General features: G+C 43.5%; 1 protein-coding gene across 13 annotated transcripts in view; it reads right to left on the reverse strand.

Annotated features, from left to right (window-relative positions):
- The window catches only part of LOC135254203 (E3 ubiquitin-protein ligase TRIM16-like), a 105,022-nt gene that overhangs the window by 83,399 nt on the left and 2,202 nt on the right, over positions 1-19,421 (reverse strand). The window contains exons 1-5 of one of the 13 annotated variants that reach the window (XM_064334273.1): positions 6,533-7,076; positions 5,146-5,241; positions 4,706-4,939; positions 4,040-4,199; positions 1,323-1,373 (exon numbers count right to left, since the gene is read on the reverse strand). The exons of 7 other annotated variants lie outside the window; for them this stretch is intronic. In XM_064334273.1, the coding sequence (XP_064190343.1) occupies positions 1,323-1,373; positions 4,040-4,199; positions 4,706-4,939; positions 5,146-5,241; positions 6,533-6,895 (904 nt within the window). In that variant the 5' untranslated portion in view covers positions 6,896-7,076. Of the gene's footprint in view, positions 1-1,322; positions 1,374-4,039; positions 4,200-4,705; positions 4,940-5,145; positions 5,242-6,532; positions 13,204-14,911; positions 14,963-16,819; positions 16,835-17,194; positions 17,246-19,421 lie in introns of those variants that run through there. 5 more of the 13 variants (XM_064334254.1, XM_064334278.1, XM_064334258.1 and 2 more) reach the window with 5 other exon arrangements.

Genomic DNA, 19,421 nt, shown 5'->3' on the forward strand with positions numbered 1-19,421 from the left:
TACGCAACTTTCGCATGCAGTCCATGGGAACCCAATCGACCAACAGGGGTCACTAGAGAGCAATGAACGTGGACCCCTAACCGACTGAACAACAGCGGGGCCAGCCCTACAAATGCAAATGTCTGTGACTGACTGAGTGACTGAGTGACTGACTGATGAAGTTACACCATTGGTCAGCCGAGTTATGAAGATACACCATTGGTCGGCTGGATCATGTGTGTTAGGTCCAGCCATATACTAGGTTTCCTAGTCTTGTTAAAATTAATTCTGTGTGATCTAGGTTACTTTTCTTATTTTATTATATCTACAAGTATATAATTTTCTCTGGAAATGATATTTGTTTTTCTAATGTATTATTCATGGACCTTGATATGCACCTATACAGCATCGAGAGTTTGGCACTTTTCAGGGTTCCCCCCACATAAATAACCACAACAGCCACAGACTCTCAGCCCTTAAAAACATTAAATTCTGTACATTCTGACCCCATTTCAACAAACAGATTTCATGAACAACTTCACACGTCCAGACAACAAAGCCCCAAACTAAGGGGATTTTGCCTTTTCTTCTTCTTCCTGCCGCCTAGTCCACAAACAAAATGTCTCCCCATTGGACCTTTTACCAACACCAGCCAATCCTTCACCTACACGGGCTAATCAAAATCTCACGTTCGCACGCAAAATGCACATATCTTTTTATCCTAAACCATTTCCAATCTCCACAGCTCGTCTGTTTGTGGCCTAGTGGTCAATGTTACAGTCTGTGGCCCATGAGGATCCAGGTTCAAGCCCTGCCCGGAGAAAGTTTCATTAACCTGCTTTTTTTCCTCACTAATAATTTTTATCACCCAAGAAATTTCCTAGTTTCAACACCCAGTCCATTCATGGCTTAGTGGTTAATGTCACAGTCTACATATCGAGAAGTTGCTGGTTCAAGCTCCACTGGAAGCAAGCTTCTGTAACCTGCTTTATTCCTCACTAATAATTGTCTATTACTTCTCAATTATTGCTTTTGCACCACATCTACCCGGCATTCACCAAACGTATACACTGCATTATGACGTACCATCGACATATTCACTCAACCGGCTACAATATCGCCAGATTAATTCTACACCTTTATATGTGCTGCCTGTGAGACTGGACACGGACAGGATCAACAACAACGACAGTATTGTGATATGTGCATAAAAAGGTGTATCGTACACCTCCGTGCCTGTGTGGTTCATTCATCGTGACTTGTCACAACATCTTTTTTTCCTCAATATTCCTGTATTCTGGTGTTGCCGCATTCTCTTATATTAGCTGCAACTACAGACTCACATTGTAAGAAGTCCTCTCTGGTCCTGGGCTCTAGAATTTGGACGTCTTCCACTGCAGAGAGAAAGTTTACAAAAAAGATGAGGTCCTAAAGATGACCTTTATGTCATATTTCCTGGAGATGTGGAATTCTATTTTAACAAATTAAATGCATTTAATAAAACGTTATGTCTATCATTATTTTTGTCAGTAGAAGGCTGACAGGAGAAGACACACACTGGAGCATTTACATTCAGATCTTATATCTCAGTGGCATCCAACCCAAACTACCCCCAGATGTGTTTCATGCCACAAATCTGACCCACGTCTGTTACATTCAGACTACAGTAATCTAATGTGATGTGTTGGATTAGTCAGTAAATTGAAAAGATGTGGCACATAAAGACAAGTGTTCACAGGGCCAGAGATACAGGCTTGTACAGTAGATTTATCCATGGATCTCCCAGTGATATCACTAGTGAAAGGTTGATTTGTCAGTAGATGTTGCAGGATGGCATTTTTAACCTAAAATTACTCCATTCTAAATCAAAGGGAATAATGAGACCTTTTAGAAAAGGGACACATCATGAAATTCACGTTTTGCAAGGGTTGTAGACTCTGTTGTGGTAGTGTTATGTGGGATTGGTGAATTCATTTGATAATAAGTTTGAGGTGATATTTTAGTTATTTTCTTAATTAGCAATTGCAGGTCACCCTACGGACCTCCGGGCCACAGACGGCACTGACCTGGTCTGGATTCGATCTGAGACCGTGAGGCTCATCCATGCACCACAGCGTGGTGCCTTAACCGAATGAGCCACCCAGCAGCTCTACAAATAAGCCCCCAGCAGCTCTCCAAATGAGCCCCCACCAGCTCTCCATATGAGCCACCCAGCAGCTCTCCATATGAGCCCCCACCAACTCCTCAAATGGGCCGCCACCAGCTCTCCAAATGAGGCCCCACCAGCTCCCCAAATAAGCCCCCAGCAGCTCTCCAAATGAGGCCCCACCAGCTCCCCAAATAAGCCCCCAGCAGCTCTCCAAATGAGGCCCCACCAGCTCCCCAAATAAGCCCCCACCAGCTCTCCAAATGGGCCCCCACCAGCTCCCCATAGCTGCCATTATCCAAAGAGTTTTTAATTCTTTGAAAAAGTGCCTGATTCACCAAAGAGCCAGATGTAACACTGGTTTTAAAACCAGCACTATTAACTCTGGTAACAGGACAGAACAGGACATTTCCATATTCATATTTATTCAATAGGTAAACATGTGGCATGTACATTTTTTGAAAACATTTATTTATGTTATAAAATCCTAGTTATATAGCAAAGATTGTTTTGTATTTTTAATTTAAAGTGGCTATCCTTCATTTTTCCAAATTTGGTGTATTTTGGGACATCTGTGGTGACTTGTGGTCACAAAGTTCATTTTCACTCTCCAAATTCCCAAGTTTCATTTTAAACTAGATTATAACTAGGAGCACATCGAGTGCTTATTTATCTTGGAAGATAATCCAGCAGTAGCATATTTTGGAGAAAGAACAACAATGTCTTCTGACACTGTAATATTGAGCAACAAGATACTGTTACCTTGGGCTGTACTCTGACTATACTCATACTCTACACTGAGTCACTGTTACCTTGGGCTGTACTCTGACTATACTCATACTCTACACTGAGTCACTGTTACCTTGGGCTGTACTCTGACTATACTCATACTCTACACTGAGTTACTGTTACCTTGGACTGTACTCTGACTATACTCATACTCTACACTGAGTCACTGTTACCTTGGGCTGTACTCTGACTATACTCATACTCTACACTGAGTCACTGTTACCTTGGGCTGTACTCTGACTATACTCATACTCTACACTGAGTTACTGTTACCTTGGACTGTACTCTGACTATACTCATACTCTACACTGAGTTACTGTTACCTTGGGCTGTACTCTGACTATACTCATACTCTACACTGAGTTACTGTTACCTTGGGCTGTACTCTGACTATACTCATACTCTACACTGAGTTACTGTTACCTTGGGCTGTACTCTGACTATACTCATACTCTACACTGAGTTACTGTTACCTTGGGCTGTACTCTGACTATACTCATACTCTACACTGAGTCACTGTTACCTTGGGCTGTACTCTGACTATACTCATACTCTACACTGAGTTACTGTTACCTTGGACTGTACTCTGACTATACTCATACTCTACACTGAGTTACTGTTACCTTGGGCTGTACTCTGACTATACTCATACTCTACACTGAGTTACTGTTACCTTGGGCTGTACTCTGACTATACTCATACTCTACACTGAGTCACTGTTACCTTGGGCTGTACTCTGACTATACTCATACTCTACACTGAGTCACTGTTACCTTGGGCTGTACTCTGACTATACTCATACTCTACACTGAGTCACTGTTACCTTGTTAGCTTTGACCTGCTGCTGATGCATTAAACAGAAATATCTACAGAGATTTCTTCAGATAAACCAAAACCTGTCACCACACCATGTGTTTGTGTGTGTCTGTCATTATGTATGTGTGTGTGTGTGTGTGTGTGAAAGAGAGAGAGAAAGATAGACAGTATATGTGCGTGTGTGCCTGTGTGTATGTGTGTGTGTGTGTGTGTGTTTGTTAGTGAAAGTGTGTGTATTTTTTGTTTGTGACAGACCATTCATTATTTTAAAAGAAAAAAGTGAGGAAAAATTATTTCTGTAGTTCTAACCTGTTTGATAGATTTTCACTAATTCCACCTGGCAGATGTCCTCTAGTAGCTCTTTCAGTTCGGAGACAGATTTCCTCACAGCCTCAAAAGAGACGTGTGGACTGGCAGCGATGCTGGGAAAGTCTTCAGGTCCAGGAGGGGCACAGAGAGACTGACATCTCTGCAGACAGACAGAACAAAAAGTCTCAATTTAGATACCTGTGCAGATGCCAGGGACGGATCTTTGGAAAAAACGCCTCACCTTGTATGTATGTGGTGCCTTGTATATGTTCCGGAGGCAGAGTGACACCTGTTGTTGGTTTTGATGATATTATTTCTAGCCCCCCTTAATACTTTTGTTGTTTTATTTCAGTGATACGACAATTTGCGTCTTCATACGTATTCCCTGCAATAATCTTTTGTCTCTCTGGTAGCTAGTACAATGCCAGCCGCCAGTCAGTGTGAGATTTGTATGCACAGGACGTCTTGCTTGGCTGGAATACAAGCTAAGCGAGTTGAAAGCAAGTGTCTGCGTACATGGTCAGCTAAAAGCTTTTATGTTTTGTTTGCAGTGATAGATAACTGCTTTTCATTAAATTATATGGCACCTGAAGACTTGTCGTCATTCTGCGAGTGCAACATGGACAATGTAAAGAGTGCAGACTGTCAGAGAGCCAGTGATGTTACCTGGAGGAAATGGATGTGATTCTCTGTGTGTGAAAGCTGCTCCAGCTCAGCATCTCTCCTCCTCAGCTCAACAATCTCCTGCTCCATTCGCTCCAGGAGTCCTTCAGTCTGACTCACTGCAGCCTTCTCCTGATCTCTGATCACCTCTCTCACCTCAGAGCGCCTTCTCTCAATTAAGCGGATCACCTCAGTAAAGATCCTCTCGCTGTCCTCCAATGCTGCCTCTGCAGAGTGCTGTTAGGAGACACAGAGAGAGGATGGCTGTACATTTTAACTAGGCCTTTCACTCAGCTCTTACTGGGACCCCAGACAGCCTGTTCCCCACAGTGTGGCTCAGTGGGATCGAGCCCCACAGGGCTGGAAACTGGGCCAACACTGGGCTCCTCACTGGCTGACTGGAGGAGAGCCCTGACTGAACTTCTCCTCTGGTCAGTACCCACCTTGATTGACTGCACAGCCTGGCTCACATCCTGCAGCTCCTTCTCTCTCTCCTGGATTCTCTGCTGAAATTTACTCTGTGTCGCCGCCAGCTGCTTCTGTGGATAGATTATTTTTTAATATCATAATTCACCATTCAACTTTTCAACCACATTTTCATCTTCCAAAAATGATAAAGTACTGCAACATGTTTGATGTATAGGATAGTAGGTCAGTGTGTAGAAGTTTACTGGCATTATAGGTAAAGCTTCTAATGTGTATGAGTGAGCTAGCTGCTTCAGCCGTGTTGAGTCCCATTCAGGGAGTGAATATGGAGATGTCACAGGCCCTGTTCAGACCAGACATTAAAATGCGTCTTGGGTGACCCGATCACAAGTGGACAGCTCTAACTACAGGTGTGAATGCACCCAAGACGCATTGAGGACGCACTGAGGTCCGATCACTCAGACCACATTCGGAGGTGTTCTGGGTCACATATGACCACATTCTTTTAGCAGTGCGTCCTGGGCCACATTGAAGGACCACCTAGTCAACTGACGCCCTCTGCGTAAGCGGAAGTACGTACTCACTGGCGCGCCAATGGCGTCATATTAAAGTGCGAAACAACAAGAAGAAGCCACAACAACAGGCAAAATGGATTCTCGTGGATGGAGTACACACGAAACACGCTGTCTGATTTCCACTCGCCAAGGTCTTTGCAAACTACTTCTTTTAATTTCAGGCAAACTAGGCACAGGTGTATATACGTCTATGACAGGTAGTGCATGGCTGCCTCTCGCCGGTTAAAAACAACAACGCATTTGGTCATGGCAAAACGGAAATGATGTACGTGTTTATTTGCATATTGAGCAGGGAAGTGAGATCCGATCACAAGTAGTCACTCGAAATGCATGTGGAGACACATTCTGATGCCAGGTGTGAACTGACATTCGTCTCGACTGAATCTAGACACACTCTGGATATATCTGGATACAAAGTACAGGTCTGAACAGGGCCACAGAGAGCTGACTTGGGTTCACGTCCTGCTCTTACTGCTTTAACACCGTAGATGTCATGCATAGAAATCACGATGTTGTTCAATACTTTTTCATATGTCTAAAACACTTCAGAATAAAATCTTGTAAATAAACAAACAAAATTCAATAAGGCAAATTTCAAAATAAAGTCTATTGAATAAATGTTTTAATGAAATTCAACAAAGCACAGTTCATAAACCTACATACTCTGGGAATGAGCTAAGATCTGACCTCACTGTAACGAAGCACAACCGTTATTATGCGTGTGTAAGAGTTTCAACCCATTCTCAGAGCAGCTATTAAAATAGTATGATGTGATAAAGTGAAATGAGTCTTTATAATATGAACCACCTTAAAAAGGTCCAGTCCTTACCTGTTTCTCAGTCCTTTCTTCTGCAGCTGAGACTGTATCATGGCCTCTGTGTTCATCCATCACACACAGCAGACAGATACACTGCTGATCAGTACGACAGTAAACCTCCAGCAGTTTGTCATGCTGAGGGCAGTACTTCTCCTGCAGGTCTCCAGACGCATCGATCAGCTTGTGTCTCTTTCCTGGGTGGAGTCCATTATGAATTTCGAGGTGAGTGTCACAGTAAGATTCATCACAGAACAGACAGGACTTGATGGCTTTGCGCTTTCTCCCAGTGCAGGAAACACACTCCACATCTCCGGGTTCAGGTCCACCTTCAGCCATTTTACTGCTAACACTGACAGAGACACAGGTAAGTTTCATTTCTCTGAAACTGTGTGACAGAGAGAGTGGGAATGACTTCCTGGTTCAGCCCACAGCTACAGGAGGTGTGGTGCTGGACTGAGGCCAGGCTGAGCAGAGAGTGCAGATTTACTCATAAAGATCACACACACAAACACACATATGACAGGGTGGTGATTGTTTAGCAATCTCCATGGTGATGAATATCACTGAATGAAATGCATTGACATATTTTTGAGCCTTATTAAATGTTTAATTTACATACTTACATACGTATGGTTGCCAGTTTCTAAAAGGAGTGGAGATTTATACTTAACCCCCTCCTCCATCATACAGAAACACACACTCAGATACAATCACATCCACAAACACACAAGCTCACTCACACATACATAAACACTCACACATGCACACAGTCATGCACACACACTGGTTATTAAACACCCCCAGACTCCTTTAGTGCTGCCTTCACTGTAGAAGGGAATTTAAGGGGCACGAAATGAGCAGCTTTGGAAAATCTGTCGGTTATAAACACAGCGTCCAACCCAGTAGGTGGCGGTAACCTGGGAACTAAATCCATGGAGATGTGGGACCATGAGTGGGAGATATAGACAGTGGCTGGAGGAGACCAGCTGGAGGCTGAGTGGACGACCTGTTGGCAGGTACTGCCAACGAAGGCTTGAGTATCCACCTCCATGGACAGGCACCAGAATCGCCTCTTCTCAAACTCCAGGCTGAGCCCAGAACCTGGGTGACCCATAAGATGGGAGGAGGGTGCCTGCTGCAGAATCTGAGATTGAGCAGATTTAGGAACAAACAACCGATTATTAGGGCAACTCCCCCTGGATCAGACTCCTTCCTTTGTGCTTTCCCTACCATGGTCTCTGTGCCCCAGGTGACTGGAGTCATATTGAGGTAACTGGGGACAATGGGGTCAGGATCCCCCTCCTTACCAGTGGAGACTCAGGACATTGCGTCAGGTCTGCTGCTCTTAGAACCGGGACGGTAGGAGATAGAAGCTGAAACTGTTAAAGAGCAGCACCCATCTGGCCTGGTGAGGGGTGAGCCTCTTGGCATCATGGACGTAGGCGAGGTGCTTGTGATCAGTGCAGACCAGAAAATCCTTTTCTGCTCCCTCCAAACCAGTGACACCAGTCCTCCAGGGCTGGCTGGACAGCTAGCAGTTCCCGGTTGAAGATGGTTCAGTTCAGCCAGGGTAAGAGGGTGTGTCAAAAAGGCAAACAGGTGCAGGTGCGGATCTGTCACGCCAGCGTCGGCATAGCAACGGACGCTGCAACAAAACTGTAAGTACGTCACAATGGGTATAACAGCCGTTTTGGAATGCCATTGTGTCACCTGGATCATTTCTGCAGCCCGGATCATAACTGGCCTGGCAGATCCTTGGCGGCTCTTTGTCACAGCACAGCCCCCACTCCCACATGGGAGGCGTCCATCAGCAATGAAGGGCAGGGAGGGGTCCGGCTGAGCGAGCACAGGAGCCTCTTTAGTTAGCTGAGGGCGGACTCCGCCTCCAGAGTCCACACAAACACAGAAGCAGAGCAGCGGGTGAGACTGGTTAGAGGAGCAGCGACAGAGCTGAACTGTCTGATGAACCTTCTGTAGAAATGTGCACAGCCTAGAAAAGGCCACACCTCACTGACAGAGGAGGGCTGAGGCCAGTCAGAGATGCCAGAACCTTATTCAGGTCCATCTTCAGAGCACCCAAGAGACAGAAAAGCCCAGAAATGAAACTTGGTCAGAATTAAGTTCACATTTCTCAGGTTTAACAAATGATGGACATGTTTAATATATTTGGAAAGTGACCTGGAAAAACATCTGAATATCAATGTACACAAAGACAAACAGATGGGTCATCTCGTAGAACCTCATTCATAAACGACTGGAACGCAGCAGGAGAATAACTCAACCCAAACGGCATGACTAAATACTCATTGTGGCCATCGGGAGAACCCAGCGGGGCAGGAGGAGGCGAAGGCACTGGTTGAACGGAGAACAGAAGGTTCTGGAGACCGGGGATGCTTAGCAGCAGGTGAGTGGGCAGGAAGTGGCGTCCCATAATGCCCTGCACTGGACCGGCGCTGCAGCTTCCGTCCTCGCAGACGGCCGTCGGTGCGAATGGCCAGAGCGGTTAGCTTGTGCCAGTTCGATAGGTCAGTCTCTGGTGGGACGTTCGTCCTTCAGAGTTTCAGATAAACGTTAATAAAAAAAATCATAAGAGCTCCTTCAGTCCACCCATACTCTGAGAAATTAATTATGAAAGTCTGATACACAGTGTGAACCCTGTTTCAAAGTCACTAGACTACAGGCTGCCTCCTGCCCGGCAACAGGCTGATCAGAACCTTTACTCATCTCCACGGAAACCGTGTTTATGCCCAAACACACCGAGGACTGTTGTTCCCAGTCTCCAGACGCCCAGGCGACGGCCTTGCCTGGAAGTACTGAGATGCTAAAAGCTACTTTGGACTGGTCGGGAGGAAGACTGGAGGGTTGCATGCTCGAATGACAACGAGCATTGGGTTAAAAAACCTCGGAATCGGCCAGGACAGCCATCAGATCTTTTCTGGGGGGGGCAAACGTGGCTCAGAGTCAGGAGAAGGGTTCTCCCTGCAGCCCGATGCTGAGCAGGAGGCATCAGGAGCAGGGAACTCTCTCCAGAAGCAGCAGGTGAAGGCAAACACTGGACCACGGAGGTGAGGTTCTACAGACTCTCAGTCCTGTCTTGGAGCAGCTGTTCCTGACGCCCAGTGCTGGAGCCCTGATTAGCCAGAGCGTTGGGAAGCTGGGTAATCTTTGCTGATTACATGTTTGGCTTGGTTCTGCTGACACGGCGGGCAGGGCAAGGAAACAAGATGGAGGAGCGCAGGAGGCAGGATGTAGAAAATAACTAACAAGGGTTCTAATAAACAAGTAGGAAAATCAACAAACAGCAACAAAGACAAGAACTAAATACAAACCAGAGAACTTGCAAAGGGGCGAAACTAACAAGAGACATGAGAACACGAGAGGCAGGCAAAGAAGTAATAAACACAAGGAACTTAAATACACCAAGGCACAGGTGAACACAATGAGCAGAAACAACAAAAACATGTGAGAATGAACTGAAACACGAATACAATTAAACGAATGAACAGAACAAGGACACCAACACGACAATATGGCGGCCTCTAGTGGCCACAAGTCAGTACTGTGATAAACAGGAATTTATTTCTGGTTGAAAAGTTTGAATGTGCTGTTTTACATACTGGCCTGTGTACTGGAGTCCAGCCAATATCCTGCTCCTCCTGATTCCCTGTTAGTGGCTCTAATGTCAAGTGATATTTTACTATCCTCTTTTAAGAAATATTCTTTTGGTTACCATGTCCTTGCCCTGAAAACAATCACAATACACAACACAAAACTGTTTTTCTAAAATATAAAATGCTGAACTGTAACTTATGGCTGTAGGACTGAATGAGTCTCCATACCTGGTGTGTATTTTGTGTTGTAACAGTCAGCCACTCCCCCATGTACTCATATACCTGAGTCTGGTACAGTGTAGCACTGCAAGGGGCAGCTACTGAACTGCCTGTTCCTACATGCCTAAGGTTAGCCAAATTACTGATCAATTACATTACAGACACATAGCAGAGGCTCTTATCCAGAGCGATGTACAGTAGTGGAGAACATCAGTGTTAGTCTCAGGAGGACAAAGTGTGACATCACCAAGAAGGCACAGAGCACTCATTTATAATCACCAGAACTGTCCTTGTATCATAATGAACTCCGGAAAGAGAACTATTCCTTTTAATATGCATCATATCAGACAGCAAACAGCCAATTGACAGACAGCAATAACCACAGACTGTCACATGGAGTGTTACCACAACCATTTGTTTATTTCATTCTTCTTGTAAACAATCACAGCGTGTAGAACCCAACACACCCCAGTATAATGCAAAACAACAACAGCCATAAAACCAAAAGTGTCTTAATGATTTTTCAGCAGCACCTCCATATTAACGCCATTACCATGATGCTCTGACATATCCCACACACGGTAATGTGTGGCATGGTGAAACCAAAATGCATAAAATACCCTTAAATAAAAGCTGAGAATCTGCAGTCTAACCGAACGTCAATACGCTGATTACAAATCTAAAATAGAGGAGTACAGAGTAAACTAAAGAAAAAATATGTCTTTTCCCGAAACATTATGGAGCTGACTATAATATTGGAATACAAGCATTAGAGTGACAGGGTCTGCATAAATGTGAACAAAACTTAAGTTTTATCTTTTTTTATTCCACCCATTTATCTGTTTTCTTACATGGCTAATTCTTGGTCAGGGTTGCAGAGGGTGCTGGAACCTATCCCAGCATGCAGTTGGCAAGAGACGGGAATACACCCTGGACAGGTTGCCAATACATCGCAGGGCACACACAGCATTCACTCACTCGCTCATTCCTGCTGGCAATTTGGAGTCCTTGAACAATGGGAGGAAACCCACACTGAAAGGCTCTTGGGATTCGAACCCAAAACCTTCTTGCCGTGAGGCGACAATGCAAGTCACAGCTCCACCGTAGAGCTTGTAATTTTCACCCAGGTCTGAAAAAACCTGACCAGAATGCCCTGATTCTGACATTTTATGCAGGGCTTGGTTGGGGTTGGACCCTTTGTAGCTGCCCCATTATATTTTGAGCACAGAGCGCTGTGTGAGCTGGATGGCAGTTGTAGGCCAGAGAGTCTAAGCTGAGCTCTGCGAGTGACAGAATGGACGCCTCAGAGCCGGGGAGAAAGAAGTTATAGTCAGGGGAGAATGAAGTGAGGCAGCAGCCATCGAAAGGAAAATCTGAGGTCTGGACAAACTTTTACGTGGTTTTATGATTGAGCTGCAGATTGAAGCGTGGGGTTTGTAAAATGCTAATACTGTGATGCCCTGCTTAAATACAGCAGCCGCAAAACAGGAGCATTAATGTTGGCACACTGCACAAGCCCCGCCTCCAAACTCCATCCACTGATCCCACCCAGACATCAACTGCATCTTCTCCAATCAGAACACCGATGATGTCCTTAACTACAGTGTCTGTGTGTTAAATTCAGGTTCAGACTGGGCTGGACTTTCAAAACACTGCAAAACACAGAGTCTGACCAGGATCAGGATGAAAAGAAGGCTGGGTCATGTAAGATTGGGCTGAAAAGTAGGCGGGGTCATGTAGGGTTGGGCTGAAAAGAAGGCAGGGTCAGTTGGGTTGGGCTGAAAAGTAGGCGGGGTCATGTAGGGTTGGGCTGAAAAGTAGGCGGGGTCATGTAGGGTAGGGCTGAAAAGTAGGCGGGGTCATGTTGGGTTAGGCTGAAAAGAAGGCGGGGTCAGTTGGGTTGGGCTGAAAAGTAGGCGGGGTCATGTTGGGTTGGGCTGAAAAGAAGGCGGGGTCATGTAGGGTTGGGCTGAAAAGAAGGCGGGGTCATGTAAGGTTGGGCTGAAAAGAAGGCGGGGTCATGTAAGGTTGGGCTGAAAAGAAGGCGAGGTCATGTAAGGTTGGGCTGAAAAGAAGGCGGGGTCATGTAGGGTTGGGCTGAAAATTTTGGGCCCTTTTCAAACCCTACAGAATTGAGATCTCCTTTATTATAATTTCATTCATTTAATTGATTATTTCATTCATTTTATTCATTTTCTGTCATCTGTAGATCCACTGCAATTAAAGAGAGCGAGTGTTGAATAGTTACAATAAATTTGTTTTGTCTCATTCAAATGTTTTTCCCTCTCTTTAATTAGAGCTGATCTTCCCTTCACTCTCTGCCTCATCCCAGATTACACAGTTTTACAGAGGATTCAACATCAACCGCAAACCCAGAATAGAGGGGCTGAGTGAATGTGGTCTGGACTCTGTGCAGGAGGGTCATTGTGTCAGAGACGCTGTAGAAGGACAGAGTTCCTGCCCCGTGATCCAGGTACACTCCTATTCTGGAGGAGGGGGGACCAAAGATTTCAGTTATTTTCCTATTGTAACAGAAAGAGTAACCTGTGGGACTGCAGCGCATACTCCAGGAATTCCTATTATATCCCAGAGTGCGGTCATCACTGCCTCCTTTCCTGCTGATCTCTTTATATGACACTGCTATAGAAACCTCATCTTCCCCACTCCACTCAACCTCCCAGTAACAGCGTCCAGACAGACCCTCTCTGCACAGCACTTGGGCCCGGCGCTCAAATCTCTCTGGATGAGCAGGATATGACTGGATCTCTTCCACATAAGTCACCTCTCTGTTCCCCTCAGACAGACGGAGGTAATTATATGCTGTGTTGGGGTCCAGTTTGAGCCGACAGGAATCTGATAGAGGAAAAGAAGGAGAAAAGAGAGTTCAGTAATCATAATAATAAACATCAATTACATATTTTACACACAATTAAATTTCATATTTTACTCCATTCACATGTTATTTTTATTAGTTTTTTTAAACAAATTTGGAGCCCAATGGGGACTGGGCATGTCTAATTCCCACCCCAGTTTGGAACGGCCAATCATCTGCAGCCATGCTCATGCTGTGAACCCCACTGTTGATTTGGGAGAGTAACTTTGGACACCCAAGGTTCTCCTCCGAAACACGTGGTGTCATCAGCTGCTTATTTTCACACCACAGACTACAGCTAAGCTCACAGAACAGAGTCAGAGGAGGACCTTTCATACGCAACTTTCACATGCAGTCCATGGGAACCCAATCGACCAGCAGGGGTCACCAGAGAGCAATGAACGTGGACCCCTAGCCGACTGAACCCTCCCAACTTTCTGTCTGGACCGCAACAGCAGGGCCAGCCCTACAAACGCGAATGTCTGTGACTGACTGAGTGACTGAGTGACTGACTGATGAAGTTACACCATTGGTCAGCCGAGTTATGAAGATACACCATTGGTCGGCCAGATCACGTGTGTTAGGTCCAGCCATATACTAGGTTTCCTAGTCTTGTTAAAATGAATTCTGTGTGATCTAGGTTACTTTTCTTATCTTATTATATCTACAAGTATATTATTTTCTCTGGAAATGATATTTCTTTTTCTAATGTATTATTCATGGACCTTGATATGCACCTGTACAGCACCGAGAGTTTGGCACTTTTCAGGGTTCCCCCCACAGAAATAACCACAACAGCCACAGACTCTCAGCTCCTAAAAACATTAAATTCTGTACATTCTGACCCCATTTCAACAAACAGATTTCATAAACAAATTCACACGTCCAGACAACAAAGCCTCAAACTAAGGGGATTTTGCCTTTTCTTCTTCTTCCTGCCGCCTAGTCCACAAACAAAATGTCTCCCCATTGGACCTTTTACCAACACCAGCCAATCCTTCACCTACACGGGCTAATCAAAATCTCAAGTTTGCACGCAAACTGCACATATCTTTTTATCCTAAACCATTTCCAATCTCCACAGCTTGTCTGTTTGTGGCCTAGTGGTCAACAGTCTGTGGCCCATGAGGATCCAGGTTCAAACCCTGCCCGGAGAAAGTTTCATTAACCTGCTTTTTTTCCTCACTAATAATTTTTATCACCCAAGAAATTTCCTAGTTTCAACACCCAGTCCATTCATGGCTTAGTGGTTAATGTCACAGTCTACATATCGAGAAGTTGCTGGTTCAAGCTCCACTGGAAGCAAGCTTCTGTAACCTGCTTTTTTCCTCACTAATAATTGTCTATTAATTCTCAATTATTGCTTTTGCACCACATCTACCCGGCATTCACCGAACGTATACACTGCATTATGACGTACCATCGACACATTCACTTAACCGGCTACAATATCGCCAGATTAATTCTACACCTTTATATGTGCTGCCTGTGAGACTGGACATGGACAGGATCAACAACAACAACAACGACAGTATTGTGATACGTGCATAAAATAAACTGTGTGTATCGTACACCTCCGTGCCTGTGTGGTTCATTCATCGTGACTTGTTACAACATCTTTTTTTCCTCAATATTCCTGTATTCTGGTGTTGCAACATTCTCTTATTTTAGCTGCAACTACAGACTCACATTGTAAGAAGTCCTCTCTGGTCCTGGGCTCTTGAATTTGGACGTCTTCCACTGCAGAGAAAGTTTACAAAAAAGATGAGGTCCTAAAGATGACCTTTATGTCATATTTCCTGGAGATGTGGAATTCTATTTTAACAAATTAAATGCATTTAATGAAACGTTATGTCTATCATTATTTTTGTCAGTAGAAGGCTGACAGGAGAAGCCACACACTGGAGCATTTACATTCAGATCTTATACCTCAGTGGCATCCAACCCAAACTACCTCCAGATGTGTCATGCCACAAATCTGACCCACGTCTGTTACATTCAGACTATAGTAATCTAATGTGATGTGTTGGATTAGTCAGTAAATTGGAAAGATGTGGCACATAAAGACAAATGTTCACAGGGCCAGAGATACAGGATTGTACAGTAGATTTATCCATGGATCTCCCAGTGATGTCACTAGTGAAAGGTTGATTTGTCAGTAGATGTTGCAGGATGGCATTTTTAACCTAAAATTACTCCATTCTAAATCAAAGGGAATAATGAGACCTTTTAGAAAAGGGACACATCATGAAATTCACGTTTTGCAAGGGTTGTAGACATTGTTGCAGTAGTGTTATGTGGGATTTGTGAATTCATTTGATAATAAGTTTTAGGTGTAGCTGATATTTAAGTTATTTTCTTAACTGGCAATTGCAGGTCATCCTACGGACCTCCGGCCACAGACGGCACTGACCTGGTCTGGATTCGATCTGAGACCGTGGGGCTCATCCATGCACCACAGCGTGGTGCCTTAACCATATGAGCCTCCACCAGCTCTCCATATGAGCCCCCACCAGCTCTCCATAGCTGACATTGTCCAAAGAGTTTTTAATTCTTTGAAAAAGTATCTGATTCAAGTGCCAGAAGTAACACTGGTTTTAAAACCAGCACTATTAACTCTGATAACAGGACAGAAATGGACATTCCCTTACTCATATTTATTCAATAGGTACACATTAAAAAAAAAAAAAATTATGTTATAGAATCCTAGTTATTTAGCTAGGATTGTTTTTTTTTATTGTTTTAAAACGGCTATCCTTCATTTGTCCAATTCTGGTGTATTTGGGGACATCTATGGTGACTGGTGCTCACAAAAGTTCATTTTCACTCTCCAAATGTCCGAGTAACATTTTAAATGAAGCTATTACTAGAAGCACATTGAGTGCTTATTCATTGTTAAAATGAATTCTGTGTGATCTAGGTTACTTTTCTTATCTTATTATATCTACAAGTATATTATTTTCTCTGGAAATGATATTTCTTTTTCTAATGTATTATTCATGGACCTTGATATGCACCTGTACAGCACCGAGAGTTTGGCACTTTTCAGGGTTCCCCCCACAGAAATAACCACAACAGCCACAGACTCTCAGCTCCTAAAAACATTAAATTCTGTACATTCTGACCCCATTTCAACAAACAGATTTCATAAACAAATTCACACGTCCAGACAACAAAGCCTCAAACTAAGGGGATTTTGCCTTTTCTTCTTCTTCCTGCCGCCTAGTCCACAAACAAAATGTCTCCCCATTGGACCTTTTACCAACACCAGCCAATCCTTCACCTACACGGGCTAATCAAAATCTCAAGTTTGCACGCAAACTGCACATATCTTTTTATCCTAAACCATTTCCAATCTCCACAGCTTGTCTGTTTGTGGCCTAGTGGTCAACAGTCTGTGGCCCATGAGGATCCAGGTTCAAACCCTGCCCGGAGAAAGTTTCATTAACCTGCTTTTTTTCCTCACTAATAATTTTTATCACCCAAGAAATTTCCTAGTTTCAACACCCAGTCCATTCATGGCTTAGTGGTTAATGTCACAGTCTACATATCGAGAAGTTGCTGGTTCAAGCTCCACTGGAAGCAAGCTTCTGTAACCTGCTTTTTTCCTCACTAATAATTGTCTATTAATTCTCAATTATTGCTTTTGCACCACATCTACCCGGCATTCACCGAACGTATACACTGCATTATGACGTACCATCGACACATTCACTTAACCGGCTACAATATCGCCAGATTAATTCTACACCTTTATATGTGCTGCCTGTGAGACTGGACATGGACAGGATCAACAACAACAACGACAACGACAGTATTGTGATACGTGCATAAAATAAACTGTGTGTATCGTACACCTCCGTGCCTGTGTGGTTCATTCATCGTGACTTGTTACAACATCTTTTTTTCCTCAATATTCCTGTATTCTGGTGTTGCAACATTCTCTTATTTTAGCTGCAACTACAGACTCACATTGTAAGAAGTCCTCTCTGGTCCTGGGCTCTAGAATTTGGACGTCTTCCACTGCAGAGAAAGTTTACAAAAAGATGAGGTCCTAAAGATGACCTTTATGTCATATTTCCTGGAGATGTGGAATTCTATTTTAACAAATTAAATGCATTTAATGAAACGTTATGTCTATCATTATTTTTGTCAGTAGAAGGCTGACAGGAGAAGCCACACACTGGAGCATTTACATTCAGATCTTATACCTCAGTGGCATCCAACCCAAACTACCTCCAGATGTGTCATGCCACAAATCTGACCCACGTCTGTTACATTCAGACTATAGTAATCTAATGTGATGTGTTGGATTAGTCAGTAAATTGGAAAGATGTGGCACATAAAGACAAATGTTCACAGGGCCAGAGATACAGGATTGTACAGTAGATTTATCCATGGATCTCCCAGTGATGTCACTAGTGAAAGGTTGATTTGTCAGTAGATGTTGCAGGATGGCATTTTTAACCTAAAATTACTCCATTCTAAATCAAAGGGAATAATGAGACCTTTTAGAAAAGGGACACATCATGAAATTCACGTTTTGCAAGGGTTGTAGACATTGTTGCAGTAGTGTTATGTGGGATTTGTGAATTCATTTGATAATAAGTTTTAGGTGTAGCTGATATTTAAGTTATTTTCTTAACTGGCAATTGCAGGTCATCCTACGGACCTCCGGGCCACAGACGGCACTGACCTGGTCTGGATTCGATCTGAGACCGTGGGGCTCATCCATGCACCACAGCGTGGTGCCTTAACCATATGAGCCTCCACCAGCTCTCCATATGAGCCCCCACCAGCTCTCCATAGCTGACATTGTCCAAAGAGTTTTTAATTCTTTGAAAAAGTATCTGATTCAAGTGCCAGAAGTAACACTGGTTTTAAAACCAGCACTATTAACTCTGATAACAGGACAGAAATGGACATTCCCTTACTCATATTTATTCAATAGGTACACATTAAAAAAAAAAAAAATTATGTTATAGAATCCTAGTTATTTAGCTAGGATTGTTTTTTTTTATTGTTTTAAAACGGCTATCCTTCATTTGTCCAATTCTGGTGTATTTGGGGACATCTATGGTGACTGGTGCTCACAAAAGTTCATTTTCACTCTCCAAATGTCCGAGTAACATTTTAAATGAAGCTATTACTAGAAGCACATTGAGTGCTTATTCATATTTGAAGATAATCCAGCTGTAGCGTATTTTGGAGAAAATAACAGAACCAACAAGGTTGTCTGACACTGTAATATTCAGCAACATATCAAACCTAATTTTAAAGACTTAGATTTTATACTCATCTGACTATACTCATACTCTATACTGAGTTACTGTTAACTTGAGCTGTACTCTGACTATACTCATACTCTACACTGAGTTACTGTTACCTTGGGCTGTACTCTGACTATACTCATACTCTACACTGAGTTACTGTTACCTTGGGCTGTACTCTGACTATACTCATACTCTACACTGAGTTACTGTTACCTTGGGCTGAATTTCAGAACAACAGACACTGTGACCTGCTGCTGATGGATTATGCAACAGAAACATTAGAGACTTCTTTATATAATCAAAATTCTACGTGTATGTGTGTTTGTGAATGAGAGAGAGACATTACATGTGTAATTCTGTGTGTGTTTTTTGTGTGTCTGTATGTGTGTGTAAGTGCAGGTGTTTGTCTGCTAAAGTGTATGTATTTTTTATTGTGTGTTTGTGACAACAGAGACCTCACCGCTACACAAATTTTCTACATCATTTTTATGGTCCAGTTGATTATATTCACTTAAGGTCAGCATTCATTATTTTAAAAGAAAGAAGTGAGAAAAAAGTATTTCTGTGCCAAACCCGTTGAGGGGTTTTATAATTCCTCCTTTTAGACGTCCCATCGCTCTTTTTAGTTTAGAATAGAGTTCCTCACAGCCTCAAAAAGAACTTTGCCTACGTGATGCTGGGGGGAATCTTCAGGGCAGGGGGGGCAAAAGAAAATGACAGCTTACAGATGACAACAGGGAAAACCCGTTCAAACTGATTCCTATGGGGAATGCCAAAAGAAATCCCTTTGTAAAAAGGAAAATGCCTCACTTTTTATGTCAATGTACAAAGGCAGACTGTCATGAACCCGTGAAGTTACCTGGAGGAAATGGTTTATCCCTTTTTGTGTGAAAGCTGCTCCAGCTGCATCTCCCTCCTCAGCCAGG

Source organism: Anguilla rostrata, chromosome 4 (genome assembly GCF_018555375.3).
Source record: "Anguilla rostrata isolate EN2019 chromosome 4, ASM1855537v3, whole genome shotgun sequence".
NCBI lineage: Eukaryota > Metazoa > Chordata > Actinopteri > Anguilliformes > Anguillidae > Anguilla > Anguilla rostrata.